Source organism: Astyanax mexicanus, chromosome 7 (genome assembly GCF_023375975.1).
Source record: "Astyanax mexicanus isolate ESR-SI-001 chromosome 7, AstMex3_surface, whole genome shotgun sequence".
In the NCBI taxonomy this organism is placed as follows: domain Eukaryota; kingdom Metazoa; phylum Chordata; class Actinopteri; order Characiformes; family Acestrorhamphidae; genus Astyanax; species Astyanax mexicanus.
In genome coordinates this window covers 47,732,058-47,750,746 of record NC_064414.1, presented here as the reverse complement: position 1 = coordinate 47,750,746, position 18,689 = coordinate 47,732,058, and the positions used below count along the sequence as shown (strand labels likewise).

At 37.5% G+C, this 18,689-nt stretch overlaps 1 protein-coding gene across 8 annotated transcripts in view; it reads left to right on the top strand.

The window, feature by feature from the left end:
* Positions 1-18,689, top strand: part of fam13a (family with sequence similarity 13 member A) — a 132,289-nt gene that overhangs the window by 62,931 nt on the left and 50,669 nt on the right. For 7 of the 8 annotated variants that reach the window (XM_022684489.2, XM_015606990.3, XM_015606989.3 and 4 more), the window contains 4 exons: positions 1,099-1,140; positions 14,845-14,886; positions 15,111-15,290; positions 16,298-16,487. In XM_022684489.2, the coding sequence (XP_022540210.2) occupies positions 1,099-1,140; positions 14,845-14,886; positions 15,111-15,290; positions 16,298-16,487 (454 nt within the window). The remainder of the gene's footprint in view (positions 1-1,098; positions 1,141-14,844; positions 14,887-15,110; positions 15,291-16,297; positions 16,488-18,689) is intronic. The other variant, XM_015606992.3, reaches the window with a different exon arrangement.

Sequence of the window (18,689 nt, the reverse complement as noted above, 5' to 3'; positions counted from 1 at the left end):
TTTTACCAAATTAAAAACCTCTGGAATATAATCAAGAGAAAGATGAATGACCACAAGCCATCAAACCAAACTGAGCTACTTTAATTTTTAATCAGGAGTAAAGGCATAAAGTTATCCAAAAGCAGTGTGTAAGACCGATGGAGGAGAACAGGATGCCAAGATGCATGAAAACTGTGATTAAAAAACAGGCTTATTCCACCAAATATTGAAACTTGATGAATATGAACTTGTTTTCTTTGCCTTATTTGAGGTCTGAAAGCTTTTTATCTTTTTTTTGTTTTTTTGTTATTTCAGCCACTTTTTCTACAAATAAATGCCCTAAATTACAATTTTTTTATTTGGAATTTGGGAGAAATGTTGTCTGTAGTTTATAGAATAAAACAACAGTGGTCATTTTACTCCAACATAAACCTATAAATAGGAAAATCAGAGAAACTGATTCAGAAACTGAACTGGTTCCACAGCTGTATATTCTATATGCATTAGTTTGTTAAAAAAAAAAAAAACCCTGTCAGCAATAAATTCCTGATGTATGATGGATGCAAAGAACAAAACCATGTATGCAGAGTTGGTCAGAGATAAAGTTATTTAAGTATTTCAGGCTTTAAAAAGTTAAAATCCAGTATGTGTGTAGGATGTGCAGTTAAACATAGTGTATAATTATGTTAAATATGCATCTGCTGTGTTTAGTTGAATGAATGAATGAATGAATTAATTAATTAATTAATTAATTAATGGCATCCAGTTGTACAGTTGTCTGAGTGCAGTAAGAGTAAATGAAACTCTGTGTATTTTTGCTGTGTGTTTAGCTGTGCATATGTCGTGTATTATTGCGTAATTCATCCTGTGTTTTTAGTGAAGCTCCACAGCGAGCAGCACGGCTCTCTCTGGCTGTAGTAATTACTGGAGACAAGCCGCACAAAGGCCCTGAACTGGGGCGCTAGGCACTCATTGTTCATCAGACAAAAGGCCCTCGGAGACTCTCGGGCCCATGTGCTCCAGAACATTGTTCTGTATCGTCTGGCGAGTGCTGAGTCTGGTTATGTCATGCTGCTGTATGATCCTGACCCGTGTTTCTGTATGTCGTCCTGTTTGCAGCTCCCAGGAGGACGAGAGGCCCATATCCCCTTTCTATGTGAGGTAAAGTGACACTCTATCTCTTTAGGAGCAGTGATCTCACTTTGTGTCTCACTTTCACCAACTTTTTTAACTCATCTTCTTTTTTTTGTCTATCTGTCTCTATCTTGGTCAAAAGTTTTAGAACATCCTCAATTTGTTCATTAGTCCACTGGCAGTGATGTGTGGCAATAACTACTTTCTTACTGCCACCAATCCGGTCAAACCTGCAGCTCCAATCTGCTGACTCAAGCTGCTGAGTCTCAGAGTCTCCTGATTAGGGCTGGGTGTTGTTTAAAAAATTTAAATACCGGTATTGATACAATATCTTGAATTCAGTACAGATACCCAAACAATACTTTGTTCAATACCTTTTTCTCAATTGTAACCAAAAAATAAAAAAACGATAATTATTCTCACACAGCGTATTATGAGTAATCTCATTCATGAGAGACTCCATCTTTATGGATCTTGTTGGAGCAAACAGTGAGGATGTTTGTGGCTTTATGCATTTCAGTTTTAGGAGTTCTTTTAAAAAACATCACTATTTTAGACTGCTAAAATTAAATAAAATTATATTAGAGGTGTCAATCACTTAATTAATGAATTATAATCATGATTCTTACCAAATTCGATTACCCAGCCCTACTCCTCATGCTGTTGTGGGTATGCTGTTGAGTCAGAGCTCTTCCTGTACCAGACTTCTCCAGATTTTTCCAGTTTCTAAGAGTCTTCTGATGCTGTAGGAAGCTGTACTAACCACACTTTGTTACCATTTATCTGTAATTTCTCTAAAGAAAGATCTAAACTTTTCTTTTAAGAGTTGAAATGCTTTAGCTGTGTTTCTTTTAATGGCCATATCAAATAAATTAAATAAAGAGAAAAGAGTAAAGTTTTGTACAAATAATGCTGTAGAAACAATGCAGTTACAGGAGAGCAAAAAATATCATCCAGTTTATTTCACTGACTAGTAAAACATCCTAAACATATATGTTATTACTATTATATAATATTCATTTTTAAAAGATTGTATCAAAATTAAACACCAAATTTCTCTTAGTTCCTAGTTCCAAAATTGCTTTTATTCAAACAAGTGTTTGCATCAATTCTCAAAACTCAGTTACCTTTATTTGCCTACTTGGTCCCTAAAATGACCTGTTATGTGTTTCCACAAAATCCCCGATTTTTACCCCATACCTGTAATGTATTTTCTCATACCAGATGAGTCAAAAGTTACATTTATTTCCTATATTGTAGATTAATATTAAAGACATGGTAATTAAATTGAACAGAGGGACCCTCATATTTGGTGGAAATGGCATTTTTGTTTGGCTACTGTAAAAAGAACAGTTAAGAGTATATTAAAGCCTTTGGTCACGAGTCGTGTCACATTGTTTTAGTGCATTGATTCATCAGGTTGCCAGGTATAGGCTCTGCACATCAACAGTTGTCTCTGCTGGGCACGTGGTATAAACAGAGTGCAACGTGTTACTGAGGCTGCTATTGCCTCTATTAAACACCATAAAATATATAACGATTGTAAAGGAATAAGGAAGATAGTAATAAACAATAAATATTAATAAAGATAATTAGATACAATCCTTATCATTAGAAGCTGTTTAATTATAAAAAAAAAAAAAGAAGAGCTGTGTTGGTTGGGTTTTTTTTTTTTTGTCGTGTTTTTTTTTTTTTTTTTACTATATGACTAGACCAGATAAATATTTGATGAAGACCATGTGGTAAAACATCACGTCAGCTCAGAGCTGCTCTGAGGAGCATTAGCACGTCCCGAAAGCTGGCAATCTCAGTGGGAATTTCATCATTTCCTGACTGTGGTGGTGATTCACAGGCTTGCACCAGCCCCGCTCCTCTGCAGCTCTTTGGTTGGTGACCCTTCACACGTTTCACTATTTACAGCCCCGCTCTGTTTACCTAACACTGAGCACGTGGGCGGCACTCTCGCCGTTTATCACCCCACTCTGCTCTGAGAGCAGTGCTGTAGACCACAAACACACAGTCCAGCGCTATGCTTCAGATCTTCAGCTGACAGTATAGTTTATGCCGGGTCCACACAACAGAATTTGTTTTCCCATAATACCTCCCATCTTCTCCAAGAGCAGCCAGGCTGTCCCAATGGCAAATCATTAAAGATATAAATAATGTTGAATTCACATGATGTTAAAAATTAATATTATACAGCTCTGGAAAAATAAATAATTCTCTGATTTTGCTATTTATAGGTTTATGTTTGAGTAAAATCAACTCTGTTGTTTTATTCGATAAACTACAGAAAACATTTCTCCCAAATTCCAAAAAAAATATTGTCATTTAGAGCATTTACTTGGCGAAAATGAGAAATGGCTGAAATAACAAAAAAAGATGCAGAGCTTTCCGACCTCAAATAATGCAAAGACAAAACAAGTTGATATTCATAAAGTTTTTAGAGTTCTGAAATCAATCTTTGGTGAAATAACCCTGGTTGTTTTTTAATCACAGTTTTTTATGCATCTTGGCATCATGTTCTCCTCCACCAGTCTTACACACTGCTTTTGGATAACTTTATGCTTTATACTCCTGGTGCAAAGATTCAAGCAGTTCAGCTTGGTTTGATGGCTGTGATCATCCATCTTAATTATATCCTCTTGATTATATATTATTTTCAATTTGGTAAAATCAAACACATTCATCGTTTTTTAAGTGGTATCTTATTTTTTTTAGAGCTGTTTATACAGGTGCATCTAAAAAAATGAATATCATTGAAAAATTACTTTATTTCAGTAATTCAGTTCAAAATGTGAAACTCATATATTATATAGATGTATTACACACAGAGTGATCTATTTTAAGCGTGTTTTTATTTTACTGTTTAAGATTATGCCTTACAGCCCATGAAAACCCAAAAGTCAGATTTCCAGAAAATTTGAATATTATATAAGACCAATTGGTACTTTTGGCAGTGTGGGCAGTGTGCCAAGTCCTGCTGGAAAATGAAATCCCCATCTCCATAAAAGCTGTCAGCAGATGCTTACAGCTATGCTTCAACAACTAGTAGAAACTTTTTAGTGGACTGTAGGGACACTTACTCCAACAAAAACAGTATAAACTATTTTTAATACTTTTGATTCCTTGAAGAAACCCAATACTATTGTCTGTATAATGACCTTCAAAGTCACTAATCTAATTTAAAAGGTAGTTTTTTTTTTTAAATCAACTCAGTGGAAAATGTTTTTGTAGTCCAGCAGTAGACGTGCTGTAGTGATTCTGTGAATGTGTGATTATCCTCTGCAGTGTCAGGGTTGCCAGCCCTTGGCCTGTCGACAGATGGTCTTCTTTGACCGAGGCGCACCTGGGCTCTCGTTTTGTTCAGGAACATCCTCGTGCTCTCCTGCTGTCAGCTTTCCAGCCCTGCCAACTGTAAGGTGCAGAGTCACTGCTCGCTGTTTTATTGGCAGTGTGGGTTTTACAGTGTAGCTATAACTGTACTGATAAAGCCGGGTTAATGAAGATGACTCTGAAAGATACTTATCTGTACTGATTTGTCATCATACCAGCATTTTGATTCGTTCACATCAGGATGATGTTGCACATCTCTGCACGTGTTGAATGCTCAGCCCTGATGAACTTTACACCAGTTTCATACTATGAATGAATACTGAGCCTCTTCATAACTCGTGGCAGCTTACTCTCTCATTAGTCATAGTTCTTCATTATCTCACTCTATCAGACCAGTTATTCGACTGCTGTTCTGTTATCCACTGTGATATCCGGTGTTCACCAGAGATGGACTCTTCTTTCAGAACCAGGACTCTTCTTCCTCTTCTTCCGTGTAGTCCTGCTGTTGTGATGGATGCACTGTGTGGTTTATCATTGTCCTGCTGAAATATGCTTAAAAACAGGCCTTCCCTGAAAGAGACCTGTGCATTTAGGGACATTGGTAATGTGAGGGAAATCAGTTCATGGCACTAAATATTAGAACTGCAGCTAATGATTTTAATATTTTGGAAGTCGACTAATCTGCCAATTATTTGTTCTATTAGTCGATTAGTCTATTAGATTATTTTTTGTCATGCCCTCCATTTGTACTTCCTACTGGTGAAGACAGCTAAACATTTAGGCTCCAGGACCAATTTTGCAGTATATTTTGAAAGTTTATATTAAAATGGAAAATAAAAAAGCAATTAATCAGCCAGGTTAAGTATATTCTGAAGTATGCTTAAAAAAGGCTTTTCTTTAAAGAGACATTTTGTAAATGTGTTTATATACAGTACAGGCCAAACGTTTGGACACACCTTCTCTTTTTAAACGCGTTTTCTTTATTTTCATGATTATTTACATTGTAGATTCTTACTGAAGGCATCAAAACTATGAATGAACACGTGGAGTTTTATGTACTTAACAAAAAAAATGTGAAATAACTAAATAATATATATATTCTAGTTTCTTCAAAATAGTCACCCTTTGCTCTGATTACTGCTTTGCACACTCTTGGCAAAATTCTTTCAATGAGCTTCAAGAGGTGGTCACCTGAAATGGTTTTCCAACAGTCTTGAAGGAAGGAGTTCCCAGAGGTGTTTATTAGCACTTGTTGCCCCTTTGCCTTCTTCACTCTGCGCTCCAGCTCACCCCAAACCTTCTGAATTGGGTTCAGGTCCGGTGACTGTGGAGGACAGCTCATTTTTTGTTAAGTACATAAAACTCCACATGTGTTCATTCATAGTTTTGATGCTTCAGTGAGAATCTACATAGTAAATAATCATGAAAATAAACGAAACACATTGAATGAGAAGGTGTGTCCAAACTTTTGGCCTGTACTGTACATTAGTGTGCACAGTACTGTTTCTAATGGCTGTGTGTAGCTGAGGTAACCTACCTGGCTCTGTGCTGACAGGTGGATGTGTCTAATCCTGTGTAATAGGGTGACTACTCTGTGAAACTGGATTACCTGATCAGTTAGGCTGGAGCTTTTTCCTGCTGTGTTTGTGTTACAGAGTAATGGAGACTGAATACACGGCTCTTTCAATGTAATCCCTACCTACCTGCTCAGAACCAGGATAGTTTTTTTTTTTTTTTTTTTTTTTTTGTCAGGTAGGCTCACAGTCCTTCAGGAACAGGTTTCTATAATCTAAAACTGTGGAGGAACCCCTTAACTTTTTAACTTCTGCTCAACCATATTTGGGAATTTGAGAATTCAGTGTGATTGTGACATCTCTACCAATCAGCAGAGGAATGCTAGACTAATAAAATTCACTATAGGTCACTGTTTCTTTTAATAGTCTGAAAAATAGCCTTTTCGGTTTTCGTCAAAACAGTAAATCAGTCCGACATTGGGACAGTTTTGGGTGGAATTTTTGAAGGTATTAAAGTTTAAGAGGGTTTAATGAATGAACATTGTTTTATAAAGCTAATAAAGTGAACAGCTCTGGAAAAAAATAAGAGAGCACTTCAGTTTCTGAATCAGACTCTCTGATTTTGCTATAGTTATACTTTGAGTAAAGTGAACATTCTTGTTTTATTCTATAGACAACATTTCTCCCAAATTCCAAATAAAAATATTGTCATTTAGAGCATTTATTTGCAGAAAATGAGAAATGGCTGAAACAGTGAAAAAGATGCAGAGCTTTCAGACCTTAAATAATGCAAAGAAAACAAGTTCATATTCATAAAGGTTTTGGAAGGAGTTCAGAAATCAATATTAGGTGCAATAACCCTGTTTTTTAATCACAGTTTTCATGCATCTTGTCATGTTCTCCTCCATCAGTCTTACACACTGCTTTTGGATAACTTTATGCCACTCCTGGTGCAAAGATTCAAGTAGTTCAGTTTGGTTTGATGGTTTGTGATCATCCATCGTCCTCTTGATTATATTCTAGAGGTTTTTCAATTTGGTAAAACACTAAAATCACTATTTTCCTCTGTTTTTTGCAGTATGAGGTTTTAGGAGTTAAGATGCTTTGAGGAACTTTTTAAAGGTTTTTAAAAGAAATGGTTCCTTGAAGCTCTTTAAGATTTCCTGAAGGTCACTTAAAGCACCTCACCACAGTTTTAATTTGAAGAACCCATGAAAGTTTCTCAAGGAACTTATACTTTTTAACATTAGAGGCATTAAAAAGCTTTACAGACTTGTAAGGTTGACTGTGAATGTGCTGTTTTTAACCTGAGAGATAGCAGTAGAACAGCCAGTCAGCAGTGTAGTGTCAGGGTAGTGTTACATGGCACGGGTCCTCATTGTGACGAGCTGTTTATGAGTGAGGGAGGCCACCCTGTCCCTGTGTGTGCATTTGGTTTGCCAGTTTGTTTACCTCATACGCTATCTCAGCAAAAGCCTTATCATGTTTTCCTTCTATAACCAATCAAACAAGAGCTGTATTAGATTAGGTTAGTACATGCTGTGCCCAGGTCTCTGGGACTGGGCAGGTTATAATGGCTTAATGATTTATTTATATATTGAAATAACATTGCTTTATCAGTTAATCCATTAAATAGACATATAGTCAAGTGCACTTCTGAGAGCTACAATGGATATAAAACCACTTTGAATACTAAAACATGTTGGGGTAGTTTCCCAGACAGGGATTAGAGCGCATAGTCTTGGATTACATATCTCTTTCTATGGAGAATCTCCATTTACAGTGCTGTATAATCCAGCAATTATTTTTTTTGTTTCAAATTCTACCCATTTTTTACATGGAAGGCCAATTATCCAATACTGCTATTACTAGTAATACCCCAAAGCTAGGCTTCTAGGGACCTGAGGACAATGCGTTAGTTCACCAATACATGTAAAGTCAGACCCCGCCTCTTTTTTCTCAGAAAAAGCTCTTATTTAACTTTTAAAAAACATTTAAATGCCTGTTTTCCTTGGTTTTTGAGTTCTCGGCACTGACTCAGCTCTTGATCGGTCCGGATGCAAGACAGTGTGCAGGTGGGGGCGGAGCTGGAGACGACATGGGGCCTGCATTGTTTAATATCGCGATATATATATTATCGAAAAAAGAAAAAGATTGAAATGTGAAATTTTTCCAATATCGTGCAGCCCTAATTGGTACCAGTATAAAATTTTCAAACGATGCCTAGCCCTAGTCAGGAGAAAACAAGTAATAAAAGAAAATAAACATGAATATTTATATTTGACTCGGTGTCCATATATGTTTAACATAGATTGTTGACTATAGGCCACACTCATTACTTCCTGATGCTTTGCACTGTACCATTATATATTACCATATATCCCCAGCTGACCTCATTGAGTTCAAGTTCAGGTAAAATTAACCTCGACCCTCTCCACGGTCCAAAGTGCGCTCTATTCATAGCGAACAAATCCCAGACATCAGATAGTAGAAGCTGTGTCTGCTTGTCGAATCTTCTAGTGGCTTCTGAGACCTTGACTGATATCTCAACATGTGGACACCCACCCGAGTTATGTAACCAAGGCTGGCCTCATTATCTGCTCTTCAGTCCTCTGGAGTGAAGTCAGTGGCCTATATGCAACTGAGCAGTTGTTGGCTTTTCCTGTTACTTCAGCTGGAGCTTCTCCTGGAGTCTGATACCATCGAAGTGGCATCTTCCTGATGAGCTGTCCTTGGCTAGTTTATAAAAGAAAAGTTTGGTAAGAACAGTTTCAGCAACATTGATTTTATACTATTGTAAAAAAAAGGGCTGAGGTGATGGAGGTGTCTGGAGGAGTCAATGATCTATTACCCACTTCCCACATGGTCAAAATGGTCTACTGGTCTGATAGTGTGGACCTGTTAAACTGGTTACAGTTTCTTTTTCCATTTGGTGTGTTGCTTAATCAGGACCAATGAATTTCTGAGCTTATTCCTGTATGCTAACTTATAAAACTTATTAAAAAGTGCATATTAACTAAATAAAAAATGGAAATCTGTAGTTTTTCCCGGAACGTGTCTCATCCAACATCGCTTCTATAGCATTATCACACCAACTAAGGACCTTGTTCAACATAGCTACTGCTGTGTTAACATGCTAGTGACCGGGCTCATCCAACATTGCTTCCATACTGTTAGCAAGCCTGTGACCAGGCTCATCCCTCATTACTAATGTGGTGTTAGCATGCTGGCTACTGTCCTCGTTCCACATCACAACACATTCCACATTAGCACAAAGACTGTGGGTTATATCCAGTATTGCTAACTAAATAAAAAATGGAAATCTGTAGTTTTTTACTTTTTCTTTTTCAATTTTATGCGTTGCTTAATCAGGACCAAGGAAATTTTGGGCTAATTCCTGTATGCTAACTTAGAAAACCTGTAAAAAGTGCATGCTAACTAAATAAAAAATGGAAATCTGTAAATTTTCATATATTTCCTATTTGTCTCATCCTACATCATTTCTATGGCATTAGCACACCAGCTAAGGACCTTGTTCAACATCGCTACTGCTGTGTTAACATGCTGGTGACCAGGCTCATCCAACATTGCTTCCACGCTGTTAGCAAGCCTGTGACCAGGCTTATCCCTTATTACTAATGTGGTGTTAGCATGCTGGCTACTGTCTTCATTTCACATCACTACAGAGCACAAAGACTATGGGTTATATCAGCATTGTTTCTGCAGTGTTAGCAGGCAAAGGACTGGAATCATCCAACATCACTTCCATGGTGTTTGCAGACTTTTTGCAGGCCATAGCTACAACAGTGGTGCTAGTTGGAGTTAGCATGCCAATTGCAGGCCTTGGCCAAAATCTCTACAATGGTATTAGCATGCCTGCTGCAGGTCTCATCCCACACCTCTAGAGCTATATTAGCACATCAGCTACGGGCCTTGTCTAGCATCACTACAGGAGTGGCTTGTCCCTTGTTGCTAATTTGGTATGTTTGTGCCAGCTATGGGCCTCATCCCAAATCGCTACAGATGTGTTAGCAAACCTGCAGCAGACTTGTCACACATTGATAATGTGGCTTACGTTACTTCCTACATGGTTCCCCAATGGTGAAACAAACTACCTTCTACTACCAGATCAGGAGAATCTCTTGCTATCTTTAATAAACTCCTGAAGACAGAGCTCTTCAAAGAGCACTTACTCTCCTAACACCTCTAACAACAAACTACCTACAAATTAACCTCATTTCCTTCTTCTCTATCCTACTATTCCCTTTTGCCTCCTTTAGGCCCTGTCAAAAAATGTTTTTTTTTTTTTTTTGCCTTGAACTTCTATGTCCTCCATTGCTAAATGTACATCATTATTTGTAAGTCGCTTTGGATAAAAGTGTCCCCTAAATGTAAAGTAATAGAATTATCTTGCCAGCTACAGGCCTCATCCTACATCACTACAGCAGTGTTAGCACACTTGTAACAGGCCTTGTTCACTATTGCTACCACAGCATATCCACAACACGGTAGCCAATAGGTTCAGCCCTCATTAAGTCTTTAAGGCCTCCCACACAACAACTCTACGCCCCCAAGTATGTTTAGCTAACCATGCTAAGAAAACCAGGTCCAGCCCAGTTTGTAAGCATTCCCTGCCAAACCGAGTCAGTTGTTTATTTAGCATTCGGAGCAATACCACGGTTTTAGATTGATGAGTCACTTCCTGTAGCTTGCTGAAAGACCTGACCATGATCTCTGGTTAACTGGCATCTCATTGATCTTAGTTACCATAACTCAGCTTGCATCAATAGTTTAAAATAGGCCAGACGTAACAGCTGCTAATGTCTCTGCTGGTTTAAGGAGGAGCAACTGACACTAAGCAGGTGGGCTCTAAAGGCAGTGCCCCGAGGGCAGCGTTGGTTTCATACTACAGTAAATCTGACGTGATGTGTCTGGAGTCACTGTTTATTTAGACTTACAGAGCAATGTCACCATTATAGATAATGGAGTCACTTCCTGGACCTTGTTGAAGGACCTGTTCATGAACTCCGGTTGACTGGCATCTACTCACTTGTAGTTTTCGTAACTCAGCGTGCACAGCATTGTTTAAAAATAGATCAGAAATAACAGCTGATAATGTCTTTTCGAGACGGGTACAGGCTGAGTCACTCTGTTCAAGCTTTTTGAAGAGCAACCCCGTTTACCCATCACAAAGCAGAAGTCGGTTAAATCTGGCATGTTTTTTTTTTACAACCTTTAAGCTTTATATTAATATATAAACATATACAGTGTATGTCTCTCAAAAACTATTTCTTGGAAAACTTTTGGTAGCACTGTACCCCTCATATCGGGAACACCCCACAAAACCTGATGTTTTGGAGATGGAGATCTTTTCCAATCATACAGCCATTATAATTTGACTCTTGAATCTTGAGTGTGGCAGAGTCACTTGGTTTTAAGAACAATTTGTTTTTAAATATATATTTCTAAGAATGTTAGACAGAATATAATTACTAAAGCATGAGTATACTGATAAATCACTGTACCGATCAGTTATTTAGTATCTCAGTGTTACTGAACCCTACTAAAGCATAAGCAGACTGATAAATCACTATACTTATCAGTTTTTTAGTATCTTAGTGTTACTGAGCTCTACTAAAGCATGAGTAGACTGATAAATCACTGTGCTGATCAGGTATTTAGTATATCAGTGTTACTGAACTCTACTGAAGTATAAGTAGACTGATAAATCACTGTACTGATCAGTTATTTATTATCTTAGTGTTACTGAGCTCTACTAAAGCACGAGTAGACTGATAAATCACTGTACTGATTAGTTATTTATTATCTTAGTGTTACTGAGCTCTACTAAAGCATGGGTAGACTGATAAATCACTGTGCTGATCAGTTATTTAGTATCTCAGTGTTACTGAACTCTACTAAAGCATGAGTATACTGATAAATCACTGCACTGATCAGTTATTTACTATCTTAGTGTTACTGAGCTCTACTAAAGCATGAGTAGACTGATAAATCACTGTGCTGATCAGTTATTTAGTAAGTTAATGTGGAGCATCAAAAAGTTCTTAATGAGAAAAGCAAATATTTTAACACAAAAACAAGGCATTTGATCAATTCAAACAGTAAGGAACAATGGACTAATCATACTAGAGTCCAGACCTCAACATCATTGATTTTTTGTGCTTGGCATGTCTTAAACAGTAACTATTAATTCTGAACGTTGGAGATGAACATTGTGGAGAAAACTACCATTACATTTTTTCAGACACTTGTTGACTGGAGAATTTCTTCGATTTATTAGATTTTTCATCAGGGCTAAAAGACTAATACTAAGTTAATAACATCCCGTTTTTTAGAACACACACGATTACCAAACAACCAATGAAAACCCTCCATTGAAAACACTCCATTGAAGTATTGAAGATCACATAATTAGCCAATAAAAGGCTGACAACTCAATTTCACAGGGGAACCACCTCCACCTAAAACTTTTTAAAAGTCAGTTATCGATTTTATAAAAAAAAAAAAGACTTTTGGCTTTTCTACTTTTTGATCAGTTAATGTTTTGCCAGGAACTTTGTTGTGTAGTTAAGTTGCACCAGATCCATACATTTCTGCAGACACTGAAATTAGAAAAGGAATGCATGTAACATCATCTGTAATTGACTGTTTTTACTAGTTTATTTCTACACTTGGCTTTAGTCTCTCTCACCACTTCTACCCGTGAGATTAATGGAGTGCAGTGACATTACTGTGTTATTTATACTAACAGTTTATTACACCTCCAAAGTTTCTGTTCTGTTTTTCCTGAGAGGTGTTAATGGCTACCACCCTGTTCCTGTTACACTCATAATTGTGAGCCGTTAGTATTTTTGTTACGCAGTGGAAGTGTCTGACCGCTCCCCAGTGTATACCAGGCATAGTTTCAGGTCTTCACTCTCAGAATTATTCCAAGAAACAACCTTGACCTTTCTGTAAATGCCCCTGAGCGGCAGCCTGAGGAGAGCCTGAGAGCAATCCCTCACACACTCGAGGCAGAAGTCGGTCATGGTGGTAAAAGCAGCCGTGTGTGGTGATTTGGCTGGGCTGGTGTGTTGGCCTCCTTGTCGAGCTGTTGTAATCTCCCTCATCTGTTGTAATCACTTGTTTCTGTTCCATCATCTGTTTGCTGTTCAGCCTCTTTCCCACAAAGCAGTGCTGTCACTGTAAACTGACGTGTTTATGGAGAACTACAGGTAGCATCACTGACCTCTTAGTTTTAATCCTACTCATTTTGTGCTCCACAAAGACGTCTGGAGGCATTATTATCATTATTATACACAGCTGAATTGGTGGGATTAGAATATAATTGCTCCCATTGCCTGATTACTGTCTGTGTGTTTAACTTGTGTACTCTTCCTTCTAATAGTTGGTTATAATATATGGAATAATAATAATTTATATCCTCTTGAGACCCAGCGTCCTCATATGAGGACATCACATTTCTGCTTCTCTACACCATTAGGTTTAGGGATTTTGGAATTGGCCAGAACTCAGATATATACAGTTTAACATGTTAGGACAGCTTTAAGTCAGTTGTCTGTAGAATACAGTGAAAGTGGTTTGGACAGCATTGCATGTGAAGGATTCCAGACACTCCTCTGGAGTGTGTGACAATGGAAGAACAGACAAAACAAACAAAAAAAACTATCCCAACCTGCTAGACTATGTGTGCTTTTGTCACAACCTTGTGTCATGTACAGTGATGCAAGATGTACTGTGCACACAGCTAGGTCACGCTGCAAAATAAAAGGACGCTCAGATGGTTTGTTGAGCAATGCTGTAGTAGAACCACTCGAACCCATGTTTGCAAAAGATAAAAAAAAAAAAAAACTTTTTTTTATGTCAAATTTTCTCCCATTTTTCTGACAATTTGGCTAGGCCAATTGACAGACCCATTTAGCTGTTACTCAGCTATATATCCCTCATCACTAGTGGTCCCACAACAGAAGGAAGCTAAAGACTAGCACATGCCTCCTCCAATACATATGAAGCCAATCACTGCCTCTATTTGAACTGCTGCTGATGCAGCATTGCCAAGTAGCGTCACATCGCTCTCGGAGGAAAGCGCAGAGGCTCGGTTCTGATACATCAGCGCACAGTTGTTTTGTGCTGATCGACATCACCATAGGAGTGATGAGGGGAAAAAGTGCCATCTACTCACCCAGAGAGAGCGAGGACAGTGGCAAGCTGCATGACTGGGATTCGAACCAGTGATCTCTCAAACATAGTGCCAGCATCCCTCCTAACAAAAACACTTTTTAAAGGGCTTTTTATTACTGTACCAATTCAATTCAGTGTCTCACTAGTACATTTAAATTACTGAAAAAGTTTAAATGGCGTCTTATTCAAACATTTTCAATTATCGATTCTCTAAAATACTATCCATTAAATTGTTTAGTAGTAAACCAAAAAGGTCTGATTGATATCAGCAAAGTATGCACTGACATGCCAAAAGTCATAGGACAGCAGCATTTAAATAGATAATGAGTTAATAGCCTTAGTGGATAGTGCAGTAGAAGGTAATGGGCATGTCTTGCAGGCAGTTAATGACAAGAATAGTTTATGCAAATTGACAAGCAAATCTCATCTACATTCAATGCAGGATCTCACCCACAGCTCCGTGTATCATTCTTTATCCTCCTTGGAACATGGCAAAAGTCATGGGACACAGTACTATTTCCTTAGATACACTCAACCACATCTCATGCATTAGAGCATATTATGAACATTGAATTTTGTGGCATATGTGATTTTTTGGTTTATTAGAGAAATGGATATTGCTTTAATTTAATTTAACATGCTACAATAACTAAAACATACTGTATTCTCTCTCCTCCAGCTCTCAGCTCTCTCCTGGTCACTGCAGGCCTGACTTAGCACAGTAAGTGATCTATATTACAGTGACTCAACATGATAGCACCTCATCCTGATAATTTATTCCCCCTAATTAAATCACTGTTACAGATGATTCACTAAAATAATCAGAATAGACAAGCAAGCTCTACTGGAGATGTTACTGTAGCTCAGATTTTTTTTTCTTTCTCGAGTGGAAGGATGGGATGTTCATGTCTTTATCTCTCTTTCACTCTCCCCCTCTCCCTGTAGATATCTGGAGAAGACGATCCGCTCGGCGGTGGAGCAGCATCTCTTTGATGTTCCCATGCAGGCGGGTCAGGGTTCACCACAGGACTCTGAGTCAGCTGGTCATTCCTCGTCTCCTGTGACGACGGCTCGACAGAGGAGGCGACAGCAGCGAGAGCAAGAGGACAATCGTGAGAAATGCAGGTACTGGCTCACTACTGAAACCAGTCTTGCTTTACTACTTAGCTTGTCCACCTTCTTGTTTCTTCAGTTTACTTCAGATAAAACTTTTTCTGACTGATAAATCACTGTGCTGATCAGTTATTTAGTATCTTAGTGTTACTGAACTCTACTAAAGCATGAGTATACTGATAAATCACTGTGCTGATCAGTTATTTAGTATCTCAGTGTTACTGGACTCTACTAAAGCATGAGTATACTGATAAATCACTGTACTGATCAGTTATTTAGTATCTCAGTGTTACTGAATTCTACTAAAGCATGAGTAGACTGATAAATCACTGCACTGATCAGTATATTCCAGAATATTCTTTCATCCCATGTGAACACAGTACACCAAGCTGTCAAAGGTCCGTCTGACAGATAAATATGTATTGTTCATGTGATAAATTTTATGACTTGTCGTGACTCCCACAGCTAAGCAGCTGGTACTTATGATGTGGTGACACGACAGTTTTCAAGCTTTCAACTTTACAAGCTGACAAGGACTTTTCCAGCAAACCATTACAACTCGTTCATGTAGAAGGCATCTAGAGAATACTATGACGCATGCCTAATTTTAGCCTGGTATGAGGAGTTTGCTTTCCTTCTATTTGACCCGGTCTTCTGTTCCACTTTCCACTTCTTATTTCTCTCTTTTATCCCTGTGAGGGATCATCTCAAAGCCACCGAACAGACCTGTCGATAAACAGACGATACCAAAGACACTGAAAACACCAGATTAGGAGCAAAGCAGTGTTTCATGGTGACATGGGTTCATCCAGACATCAGAGAGGGCACTGATAAACACTGTAATCTTCTATAAGTAGCTGAAACATTAGCATGTCTTACTCATTCTCTTACTCGTGCTGTTTGATTCTTCCTCACAAGGACATAAACGGAGGAAAAGGCTCTTCTGAGCTGCTTTGATTTTTTGTTTTTTATTTTTTTCTCTCTCTGCAATTCTGAAAGCAGATCTGTCTCTTTCACAGGGATGACATCGATAAGGAGAACATCCCGTCCTGTGGTCTGAGTGCTAGCTTTAGCGGTTGCTTTAGCGTTAGCTCCAGCGAGGAGGAAGAAAGGAGATTGTGTAGTGCTCAGGAGGGCCCCAGAACCAGGAAGCCCAAACACAACCCTACCCTTACTGAGCTGACCCACAACCAGGACCCTGCATCCACTGTGAGTAATGCTCTGTGATTTCCCTCCAACTCTCCGTCTTTCTCTCTTTCATTTTTGATTATTCTCTATTGGACAAAGCACCACTTTTGACTTAAGTAAGAATGAATCATGCCATAAAGGCAAAACATAAAACTGAGCAAATTCAAATTATAAGTGGGTTTTCCATCTATACACTTAGTCTAAGTTTTGAAATTGCTTAAAAAGGAACAAATCCCCTAATTATATGTTGCCAAAGCCAAATTGTGAAAGAAATATGGTGGATTTTTTTTTTCAAGTAAAAAATTATGAATTAAGCCATTCACACTTTAGATTCCTCTAGTAAAACAACATATCGTTACCACTTTAAAATAAGACTACCTTTATAAAGGGTTTATAAATGGTTTATAATTAGTTTATTAATGGTTACTAATTAGGTTGTAAATGCCTCGAAAATTATTAATAATCAGTTATAACACAGACGTAGAAAGGGCAACAATGACCTGTTGTTTGCCAAATAATGAATCCACAGCTATCTATATTGTTGTCCTTTGTATTTATGTTTTCTAACTGATTATTAATGATGATTTTAAGGCATTTACAACCTAATTAGTAACCATTAATAAACTAATTGTAAACCATTTATAAACCCTTTATATAGGTAGTCTTATTTTAATGTGGTACCAACATATCATACCATTAGTTTCATTCGAATTGCTTGAACATGCGCAGGAGTCCAGCTTGTAAAAATTAACGGCTGTTTTCTTATCAGTTGGCACAGCTTGGTTCGATCATTTCAAACAGCTTTAGGTTGCTTTAAACATTAAACCATGACTCTACAGTTCTCTGCCAGGACTGTCTGGTGCATTTGCACTCCCAAACTATTTCATATGATGGATATTGTTGGAGTGGTATAGAGTGGTATATTACCATTTTATTTGTTCAGAAGTAACAGCTTAATAAAGTATAGCCTGAGGGATCTACCAGTCTCATTAGTGCTTATGTTAAACTGGCACTGATATGGGATTAGTATTCCAATACTAAAAACAATCTGGAAAGCCAAAGTTTAAGATGAAGAAAAGACTTTAACCCAAAGATGTTCGGTTCAGATCTAGATTTTTAGAGATTAGATTTTTTTAAGCTAAATGAATCTAGTACATATTTGTGGGTAATGTGTTAGACAGTTCCAAATTATTGAAATTGTAAATTGTCCGATTGACATTCTAAAGAAAGCAGGGTAGAGATTATTATTAGGGATGTCACGATTTCGATATTTTATCGAAATCGATTGAAATTATGATATGGTCTGGAGCCTCCAAGTCAAAAAGAGGATCAACGATCCCTCCCGCTAAGCTACGTAAGCTTGCGCGCGCTACGCAAATGGCGCAGCACACTGTAGCCCAGGGTTTTTCAACAGAGAGACACACACACATACGAGCCTCTCACACACAGAACTGCTGCCTTTCAACCGTGGAGGAGAAGCTGAAAACGGATTTTTAGAACTATAGATCACAGTGAGGTTGATTAAAAATCTTAAACTTATGATTGACTACACCTGTTGCTTCATTTGAATTAAAAAAACGTCATATTGAGCCATATTTAGTTGATGATAATGTTTATAATCTTTATGATCTTTACTGGCACAAAAACCATGGGTACAAAAAAGGACTTTCACTGAAAGGTACTTTTTTGTGCCTCAATATAAGGTACAGCCCCAGCGACAAGCTTTGTACTCTTTTAAGTACAAATCTGTACTTATATTTCTTAGAGTGTAGCAAGAGTTTATTATACTCTGTTATTTTTATTGTACTCTGTTTTTTATATACTCTGATTTGATTATTGTTATATATATATATATATAATAAAATACATAAAGAAAATCGTAAAAAGTAAAAGTAAAAAAAAAGAAAATCGAATCGAATCGCGACCCTAAAATTGGAAAGAAAATCGAATCGAGGATTTAGAGAATCGTGACACCCCTAATTATTACAGCTTGTAAATTTAAGATGAGTGTAAGTTGAACTGAAAACTATTTTCATAACAATCAAAAAGAAAGTTAAAGTGAGTAAAATAAAATAAAATAAACTGGCATATTTAAAACTAGATAATTCCATACAATAGAATAAAACAGCACAACGAGGATAAGCTAACCAACAGGATAGTGCAGAAATTTCACCAAATAGACATAAAAAAAAAATTAGAATAATGTATAGCATTTTGAATTGT